General features: G+C 29.3%; 1 protein-coding gene across 3 annotated transcripts in view; it reads left to right on the top strand.

Moving 5' to 3' along the window:
- Positions 1-10,593, top strand: part of LOC118195968 (uncharacterized) — a 77,167-nt gene extending 66,574 nt beyond the window's left edge. For 2 of the 3 annotated variants that reach the window (XM_035367314.2, XM_035367313.2), the window contains 2 exons: positions 7,597-7,722; positions 9,946-10,593. In XM_035367314.2, coding sequence (XP_035223205.1) covers positions 7,597-7,686 — 90 coding nt within the window. In that variant the 3' untranslated portion in view covers positions 7,687-7,722; positions 9,946-10,593. Of the gene's footprint in view, positions 1-7,596; positions 7,727-9,945 lie in introns of those variants that run through there. The other variant, XR_015038262.1, reaches the window with a different exon arrangement.
- Positions 10,594-11,191: the final 598 nt, after the last annotated feature.

The raw sequence follows: 11,191 nt of genomic DNA, 5'->3' as shown, positions 1-11,191 counted from the left end.
CCTAGTGAATTGAATAGTTAAAAAAAAAGAGAAAGAAAGAAAGGGGAAAAAAACCTTGATTAAAACACTATAAGGAAACCCGTGCAAATGTATAGAAAAGAATTATTATGTTGGAAACTGAGAATTCCCTGAGAAATTGGGAATACTTATAGCAATTAATAAGGCCAGTTATAACAGAATTTGCAAATACCTTTTTTAACTGCCTCTAATATTAATTAAAGTGACTGATAATCTTATTATGAAGAAATTTGCAAATCATGCTGCTATGAGGTTTTTATGGCTAGTTAATAAATGTCCGAGATAGGAAACTTTGAGGTTAACAAAAAGGAAATGTCATTTTTCTAATATGAAAGCATATAAAACAAATAAAGAATTAAAAAAAGATATAGCTAAAATTATCTCCTCTTATTTACAGACTCAAACTTTCATATTAGAGATTAAAATTTTCTAACAAAAATGATGAGAATCAATTCTGCATTAAAAAAACATTCATAATTGCACAAAGGCACTTTGAGGAAAATTCAAATTTTCATGATAAAAAAGTTTTTAAAATGTCCATAAAAACTTTTTTTTAATAAAAAAAAGAAAAGAAAATGACAATACGGTGATTTAAAAGAAAATGATGAAGACAAAATTATATAATTTTCTTTAAATGGATAAAATTAATTTAATAAAAAAATTTACACACATAAAATGGTAAAAGTATTTTGCAATCTGCAAAATATTTTGATTCATATAAGAAAATTCACAGCTTTGATTTTTTTTCATCTTTCCAAAAATTAGAGCTTTCTAAGCATCTTTCCATTTCACAAAAACTTTGTTTTCTCTTCATTGTTTTTTCAAATTTATTAATTTCATCTTTATTATCATATTTAACCAATTTCTTTAATTTCATCATTGTTTGAATCTTTCAGTTTAAAAATAGGAGGATTCGTGTCTAAAACTTCAGAAATAATAAAAATCTCTTCTGTGAAAGTACAAGAATCATTTCATCGAACGATGATACGAATGATATGAAAAATTTAGAGTTTGAGAATTGAAAAAATATAGAGCCTGATATCATTATAAACTTTTGAATTCTTGCAATAAACGTATAACCAATTTTTTCCATTTATGTAAGGTTAAAATATTTTCTATATCTTAGAATTTTTAAAATCAAGCATGATGAAATAATGGGATCTTTTATACATTTATATACATTTTCACTACATTTTTCTTTTGTTAAATTCCCATCACTTTTTCTCATTATCTGTTGCATTTTTTTCGTTGTAAATTGGAAAACATAAAATAGTTACAGAGCATTACAGGAGTACAAAGGTTTATCATTGATGCAAAAAGCAAATCATACTTGGTGCTTCAGATGACAAAAAGGAACTTACATACCATTGCTATTTAACTAGAAAATATAGAGAACCAGCACATAGTACTTGCAGTTTAAGTTATCAAATTCTTAATTTCATACTTGTAATAATTAATATAATATACCAGACTAAGATGTGCAGTTATTTATAAAAGAATTTGGATGGGATAAAACCAATACCGAAATTATTTGATAATTCATAGAAAAATCTCAGACTGGAAATGTTTAAAAAAAGTTTAAATTTCTATTCTGGGGAAAATATAAATCTTATTACAAAAAAAGGTATTTATTATTATGACTACACGGATTCTGAAAAAAGATATAACGAAACAAACTTACCATCTCAAAATAAATTCTCTAATATATTGAATGAAACTAAATATCCTAATGAAGAATATAAAAAAATATGGAATAAAATTAAAAACTTGGATGAATATACAAATTTATATGTAAAATCATATACATAAATATTAGCAGATATCTTTGAAAACTTCAGAGATGTCTGCTCCAAAATATACGATTTAGATCCCGCATGGTACTTTACAGCGCAGTGCTAAAAATCGAAAATATTGATCTGAAATTATTGAGGGATTATATCTTGATTTTAATGTTAGAAGAAGAACGAGAGGAGATACAGCTCATTGTTGTAATAGATACGGAAAAGCGAATAATAAATACATGCGAAATTATGATAAAATTAAACTACCTATTATTTTTAATGTATCTAGATGCTAATAATTTATATGGATGGGTTATAAGTCGATATCTACCGTGTGGTGGATTTAAAAATAGAGCGACAGTATTGATTGTCTTAATAAATCGGATGGTTCGGATGATATGGATGGGTTATGAGTCGATATCTACCGTATGGTGGATATAAAAATAGAGCGACAGTATTGATTTTCTTAATAAATCGGATGGTTCAGATATTGATTATGTTTTCAAAGTTGATTTAAAATACCCAAAAGAAGTACACGTTAAATATTCAGATATGCTTTTAGTCCCAGAAAATATAATTCCAGATGGTTGTAGAAACTAAAATGGTAGTAATAACTTTATATTTTTATATGGTAAAGAACACAATGTTGTTCTTTATAGAAACTTAATACAATAATTAAGCAATCTCCTTGATTAAAGAAGTACATAAATGTGAATACAGAAATGAAAATTTAAAGCTATTAATTGTTTTGAAAGAGACTTCTATAAATTGGAGAATAAAACATTGTTTGGAAAAAAAATAGAAGCATTACAAAGAGAATTTATGTCAGATTATGTTGTAATTATGAACAATTTAAAAAATTAGTTGCTAAACCAAAATTTAAACGGCGGACTATATTTAATGAAAATTTTGTTGCTGTTCATATTAGTAAAAATTCAGTCATTTGTAATAAACTAATCCATGTTGGAATAACAAATATTAGATTTAGAGCAATTAATGTATGACTTTCTTTATAATGTTATGAAACCTAAATATTCCGCCAATATTTTTCTATTGTGAATGGAAATAGATATTTTCACATATTTTAATAAACCTGAAGATTTATACGAAGATATGAAATATAAAATTGATTATTTTAATACATCAGATTATCCAAAAAATAATAAATATAATAGTCCCAGTAAACAAAAAGATTTTAGGGAAAATGGAAGATGAAAATAATGGCATAATCATGGAAGAATTCGTTGGATTAAGAGCGAAAATATATTGCCTAACCACAACTAAAGAGGTTTTAACTAGCAAGTCAGAAGGTATAAAAGAAAAAGTGCCATTAAAAAGAAAATTTCATTTGAAGATTATAAACAATGTTTGTTTAATAACTATGAGCATTATAGAAACATAAATGTAATTAGAAATATAAAACATGACTTATATTCGGTTCAAGTGAATAAAAAATCATAATCACCAACAGATGATAAAGCTTTATTTTAGAAGATGAATTCACACGAGAACATTAGGCCATTTTGAAAATTTTATCATAAATAAATAATGGAAGAATTTAACAGCTTGAGATCCTACACTGAAACTCTTAAACTAATTGACATAAATCCAGGAAAATATAAGCTAATGTCTTTGAAACACATTCCATCAAAATATATAGAGATTTAAAAATAGCTAATTAACCAGTAGATGGGGGAAAAAGAAGTGTTATCTTAAAAATTGCCGACTCTTAAAACTCTCTGATGAAGCCATTGAAGATATAAATTGTCGGGATTATATTTTTAACATCAAAAGTAAAATAAATAAAAACTAAAAAAGTATTATGAATACGAATCAAAAAAATTATGCTATAGAAATGGATATATCAATTGGCCAACATTCAACATACGCAAAAACAATATTCAACTTTCCAATACATGTAATTCTAATTTCAATTTGTTAATATAATTATCCAAACATTTGGTGTTCAGCTGCATGCCTTTACGGAAATTCAGGCTACGCCCCTAATTATGAGTAATAATTATGACATTATTAACATCCCACTGATACACATATTTCGGTCACACTGAAAAATTATATTAAAAGTACAAAAATCTTACCTTCATATCCATATCACTGAAAAGGAACTTGACGAAAAGCAAGAACAAACCGGCAAACGCAAAGGAATATCAATAAGCTGAAAGTGTTATGCTGCCAATTTTTAATTATTGTAAACATAATGATTATCGCTTATTCAGCAACAGCGCCATCAATCAACAGTTAGACAAAACAAAAACAGAAACTTCCAGTGATGGCAATTTATAAACAAGAATGCAGATGGTTCTCAAAACCCATCAACTTGCCTATTGACACAGAGAAAGACTGTGTTATTAACGACTACAATAGCATATGTTTGTAATTCAAAAGGAAAGAGAATTCCATTTCGCGCTATTATTGAAAACAGCAGCTTATCCATAGATGCCAATTCTCACTTTTAAATATCTCTAGATACACCTGCAAAAGTAACTAAGAAGGCGCTAAATTCATTGAAGGAATTTCGCTAAAAATAGTACCTGAAATTTAAAAAAAAAGTATAATCCATATTCCATAATAAGTTTTGTTACTCGTTATTTTTTAAACTGAATCTTCATAAAAATATAAATAATGTCCCAATTTTTCTGCGGACCATCAAAAAGTTTGCACGGCCCACCAGTGGTCCGTGGACCACCGGTTGGCGACCGCTGTTCTAGACGATGCTATAGAATCAAGAAACAGTAAGCATCAATTTTGAACAATGCTACTCAACAAAAGAGTAGATACAAATGATTTCGCAGATATCTAGTCACTAGGTTGATAGATAACTAGTCACTAGGTATGTCATATACTAATCACTGGGTACGATACTTGGTATGACAGATTTTTCTCCTTTTTTTTTCAGACCTCTTCAATATTCTTTTGCTGTGCCGCAATGCCTTCTGCTTGCCAATATCGCCAATTTCGTTCGCAAGTCCTCGAATTAGACCTGCATACGTTAATTCCAAAAGCTCTGCGTATATTCTTTCTCATCAGTTCTGATGAGATTCACTCCAGAAGCTCATCCAGAACTTTTGCGATTTACCGCTCCTCTCAGTACATGCCATGCAAACTATAAAATGTCAAAACGACTTATGTGGAAATTAATTAAAACTCTGTGTTGGTTTTTAAAGTAAATTTTTTAATTCCAACATTCTAAGATTGTATTCTGATTGTCTCCCGTTGGCCAAATCGTCGAAGATTTTGTAGGAAACTATATCCTTTTTTCAAATGCAATATACATAAATATTGCATAACTGTTGACAATATACATAAATATTCTTATACGCAAATGTACGTCTTAATACTTCTTTTATTTAGAAAAAAATCCTCTCACAACTAGTAACACGTATCTCAGTTGTGAGGAAAACTCACAATAATATTACGGTATTTGAAAGTGCGTTCTGGAGGTTATTTTTAATAAATTGCTAAAGCTCGAAATGGATTTATTTTCACATCTGTGTTTAATTTTTCTTAGCAACTACAGGAAGAGAAATTAACAAAGCATTTCTTTCTGAATGAGTAACTATTCTTCCTTTAATGTCATCGAGATCATAATTCAGTTGATATTCAATCATAGTATTTTTCATTCAAAAGTTTCAGTTGAATAAGGAAATCATAACAAGCATATGAAGATACTGAAATCAAGTTCTGATCTTTTTTAATACTCTGAATAGTGTAAAAACTATATAATCGCCTCGATAACTGTTTACCCTAGATGGGGATATGAATAAAATTCGTAACAGCATAAAGAATAGATTTAATTATTTTATTTAAAATTTTCGGATTGAATTATTTTTAAATTTTTATTGAGTTTTTAAAATTATTGATCATATATTATATATTGCAATTAAAATTTTAAGTTTCTGCTATTCTATACAAAAAGCAGTCTTAAGGAGAATTAATTTTAATGCAATTTCTTTTTCAAGCGAATATCATGCTATCAAGCAATAAACTGATGAAGTGAAATTAAATAACACACTGATCAGCCAAAATGTTATGACCATTCCAACACTGTAAGAAGTAACACTGTAAGAATGCGCTGAGAAAACTGCCGCGCTTGGCTAAAGCAAGAAGATGGCTGCCGCTTTACCTTAACCAAACGGGAGAGTTTTCAATGTCCACATTCTTTGACAGGTGCAAACTGGCACCTGAATGCAAAGCAAATCCGACGAACAACTGTATCTGAGCACAGAGTTTTTGGCATTACATTTGAATTTCACTAATCAAGTTGATTTTAATTTACATCCTTCTTATTGCCTCATTTCGTCACTGGCTCGGTTATTCCAAAGATTACACAGATTTAAGTGGCAAGCGTTTAGAATAAAATTAGAGGAATGGGTTGTAACCATATGATAGTTTGGATTAATAGCGGCTGCTTGCCATTCAACATGTCACTTGGCAATTAGCCGCTGCCTCACTCAAGACTGAAATCTCAAAACATACTTGACTGTTAAGTTCAGATTTTGAGTAGTTGTTAGTAGCCGATCCGTGAATTTGTACGTTTTTACCTATCTCTTAATAAATAAATATTGTACTTAGAAAATATTTTAATATAAATATTATGTTCCTCCCAGATACATGGGACTGAACTTTACGTTGTAATTCTTTAATTTAACCTTCAGAAATAGTGAGGTAGAAATAGTTTGAATACTTGGGTCTGTATGTTTTCAGGAGACGTCAAGCTACTAGTGATAACTCAGTTAGTTTCCATGTAGCACTTAAAGGACAAGAGTTCAACTAGTAAAGACTTAAATTTAGTTCCTTATAGATGTCACTGGTTCGTCGAACTTTTTAAATATAGTTCTCGTGGAACAGCACACACCTTTCTCTTGGGCTTTTATTAACCCAGTATCTTCGATTTCTACGACTACAGTGTGCTTAGCCATGCAATAATGAAAAATAATTGCTTGGTCAGATGAAATACAACTTCTTTTACATCCCATTGATAAGTAAGGGTATCCTGAATTCCAAGCGATCATCCGCTAGTGGAGAAATGTTTTGGGAGAATGACGTCCTTCCAACAGGTGATTGTTGCAGGAGACAGCACGATAGGTGGTAACTATGTGAATATCATTGCTGACTCTTCATAATTTTTGTCTTCCGCACTGAAAATAGTCTCTTGCGGCAAGACAATGCTCCTTGTCACAGGGGCAGAGCTGAATTATAATGATTTAAAAAGCCCGCTGATAAATTCCATTTAATAGTTTATCCTTTTACCTGATCACTTATAAATACTATTAAGGATAACTATGATGTCATGAACAGCCAGCTCAAAGTTCACCAAACAAGCCCTTGTTATGTATAGAAATAGCGCGAATTCTGTTTACAAATTTGCTGCACTCTTCATCCGGATACTTATAAGGACATGTAGAATTCTAACCAAACCGAGTTACAGATGTTTTGCTTGCCAAACAGTTACCGAAGAAGTTTGCTTGCCAAACAGTTACCGAAGATTAGAAATAAAAAATTACAGAAACTCGTCACCCTCATATTATCGTGCAGCAGGAGCAAAGTGGTATTTAAAAAAATTTTTTACTTGAGCAGTGCATTTTATAGCCTTCATATTTTTTAAATAATTTTAATACTTCAAATCTTCAAGACATTCTGAAATGGACTATGGAGATTTCTATATATTTACAACGTATTGTGATATAATTGAAATAATTATTATGCAGGCAATAATATCAGTATTAAAATGACTTACATTTTATAACAGTTAGTACAGTGGCCTTTGTTTCTCTAGGGCATAACATATCCTATTGGAACCATATTTCCTGAAATGGTTCATTTTGTTCCAGCTTCACTGACTTGCTTGCATTCAGATCAAAAATGAAAATGATGAATAAAAATAAAATAAAGCATATAGTTTGTAAGTATTAAATTAATGCTCTTTAATTTACTAACCCTTAAGATATCAACTAATATGAAAACAAATTTTACCTGCCACTTTATGTTTTTTGCATTTGTAAACCTGTTTCTTTGCTGACTGAAATTTTCTACCTTTTTTAAACGTTACAGTTTCTTAATCTGGCAATTTTCTGATCATTTTGCGTAAGGACATGCAATTTGCATTCAATTTTGTACAAACAGTCATACTGTCTACTTGTAGAGAGAATACTGCGTTTTTTCTTCAAATTCTAATGTCTGAAATCGAGTTCTGCACTTGACTAATTAAATACTTCAAATTAAAATTTGCCCTGTAAGCATCATTAAGCTTCCCTTCCTCAGATAATGCTTCCATTATTTCTACACTTGGAAGAAGTTCAAATCTCATACTGCCCCATCTAATTAGTTTTCGAAATTCAAATCGCTTACCCATCCTTTTTTATTTTTATTAAATTTTAACTCATTCTGCTCTTTTTTGGACTCTATGGCGCCGGATTTTAAGTAATATCGCTCTCACTTTTAACTAAATATTTTGTGTTTAATTTTTAATACGGGTCATCATTAAATGGACCACTTCATTTATTTACTGAAGCATTTTCTTTACGTTAATTTTATTGCATTTTGAATACCGTTTTAAGTTTTTACTTTAAATCATCGGGTTATTTTTAAAGCAGAAAATTATCGGAAGAAACATAACTAGGTGAAAACGGTAGCTATTTTGTGAAGGCTGATTAACTGATATTTCTGTCATTTATAGTTAATTATATTTACATTTAAAATAGCTATAGAAATAGAAACATTTGTTAGCTTTATGGCTTGAAATCATTCTAGAAAAGCAATTCCTTTGTCTGTCAGTTTTCTATCTCTTTTGTGCTTCCTTAACACATTTGAATTTTTTATTAGTTCTCCATTAATTATAATTCTTTATTTCAGTAAGATGCATAATGCTGTTTGGAAAATTCCCCGTATAAATGTGGTTTCACCTTGGGTTCAATTGCCAAGCACAATTAAATCTTTTATGCTTTTCTTTCAGGTTTAAGTCGTTTTACTTAGCATTTTGACAAGTTGAGGACACAATTTTTTTTAAATGTTTCTCACAATGATTTATTCAAATTTATTATTTTTACTTTAACACACATAAAGATTGCCTTTCGTCTGTTTAGTCAATCTACCACTTCATGATTATAAGCAAGACCAATGCTTTCCTTGCTTTTCCTTCAGTCTACAGTTACCCCTTCTTTTCCATTCAAAAATACTTCATTTATGATAATGCTTAGAAGAATTTCATGCACTTTTTCATAAGTCTTTGTAGACATAACATATATATTCCAAACCGAAGATTTTTGAAAATGGAAACCTTGAAAGATAGGACATTGAAGTTACGCTTTCACGTCCTATCAGTTGGTATTCGACAAGGAACCCTCATTTACAATGCCTCTAAACAATTACATATACGAATGATAAAGTCACAATCCGCAATACATTAAATGGATGAACTATGTAAAGCTTTGATAGGTAAAATTAGGATATTCTGGACTGAAAATCAATTTTTGGCTAATTTAATAAGCGTCGGAGATGAGTTTAATAAATAGCGGTCATTAGTGTGTATTTGTTTTCGTTTCGGGATATTTTAATGAAATGTAAGTGACTGAGTTTATTGACCAGTGATTTAATAAAGCAGGTCGAGGAATGTAAGGACAGAACTGACAGCATGCGGTCATGTCTTGTTGAAAGATGGCATTACGTAGTTCTCGGATCCAGGGCAAAGCCATGGGCCTTTAAAAGTAACAGATGCATTTCTTAATATGAATATGAATTTTGTACTTTTTAATTTGATTAATTTAAATATAAATGCATTTAATTCCCAATGTACCTAATTAAAAACATTAAATATTTTTACAGAATTACGTTACACATTTTTTCGCTTTTCAAATACAGAAGATATGTAGTGTTCTTATGTTGGTTTAGATGTATATGCCTCTAATATCCTTTAAAATACTTTACTATTCCACCTGCGGCCTCTCTATTGATAATAAATACTGATAAAAAAAAGTATTGAACCTTAAAAGAGCTATTTTGGGTGGCCGTTTTCAAACTTTTTTTTTTTTTTTTATTTTGCTATAAAATTAAATATAAATGATTAATTATTAACTTGATACAATTTGATCGTTTTGGAAAAGAAAATCTTACATATTTTTCTTTTTAGGAAATAGGAAATAAAACAACTCCGTTACACGCTTGCCAAAGAATTCAACAAGATTCGTCTAAATTTTTTTAACATCATAGGAAGCTTTATAGTATATATAAACTTTCCCGCTTTGATATTAGTAGAATGAAAGAAGTCACAAACTGCATAATGCAAGCTTTTTATCTTATTTCCAGTTTTTACATATTTTGAAAACAAAGGTATACTGGTGGCAACAAATTGGAAACTTCGAAATAACTTTGAAGTTGCTATTATAAAAATTATATTTGATAATACTAATAATCTCGATCTTTGTAGAAAGAAAAGAATATTTTTTATTAATTTATATGTCTATAATAAAAAAAGTTACTTCTGGTTTGAATTTTTCTCTTACGAGCATATTTTATCATAAATTTTAACATTGTAATTTTTGTATTTTCGTAATTAAAAAAAATTCTCATTATTAAAATTTTATTTATAAATCCAACATATTATTTATTTATTTAACTTGAAGAAAACATCGCTTACTTACAAATAATGGTCTTTAACTAATCTTTATTTATTTATTTTTACTTGAATCATACTAATTTGCTTTTAATCGAACGTATGCTTTTTCCATTTTACATCAGTACCTACAAAGATCGAGATACTATATTTCATTTTTGTTTTAATATTATTATTTTATCATGTGTAAGCATTTTAAGATGCATCATCTGGATAAAAATATTTATAGTATTTTAATGTTTTATTTAATAAATATTTAAATGTTATAAAAGTAGTTTTTCATTGATTCTAAAGGAGAGTGGAGAACAATCTAATGTAGATAATCATGCAATTTAAAATAGTATTGCGAATTACTGGTTTGTGTAGATCTCTTCAAATAATTGCTTCAAAAGAGCAGGAAGAAACTGGGAATTTACCGCAATAAATGAAGGTACACAGAAAAGATATACTGTAAATCCTCCTAAAACACGAGGAAATATCATACCCATTTCACTCACAGAATAAACTCAGCTATGCTTTCGAATGACACTTTGAAGTAACTCAAAACTAGTTTTCTCTATACAATTAAAACATAGCCACATATATATAGATTTACTGAGCCTTCTGAAAGCATTGGAACAAACTGCTTCTATTACTTCAAAATTGGGTTTTCTCAAGGCTTCTATAAAATCGCCAAGATGGTGCAAAATCGTCAAATGTTGCCAACTTGATGATAAAAATTCTCGCTGAGCCCACTAGGAGAGCTTTTGCCTATACAGTACAG

Source organism: Stegodyphus dumicola, chromosome 1, assembly GCF_044657685.1.
Source record: "Stegodyphus dumicola isolate Sdum_Otavi_A_Nest chromosome 1, ASM4465768v1".
Taxonomy (NCBI): domain Eukaryota; kingdom Metazoa; phylum Arthropoda; class Arachnida; order Araneae; family Eresidae; genus Stegodyphus; species Stegodyphus dumicola.
The sequence above is the reverse complement of the archived record's forward strand: the minus strand, read 5'-3'. Positions and strand labels throughout refer to the sequence as shown.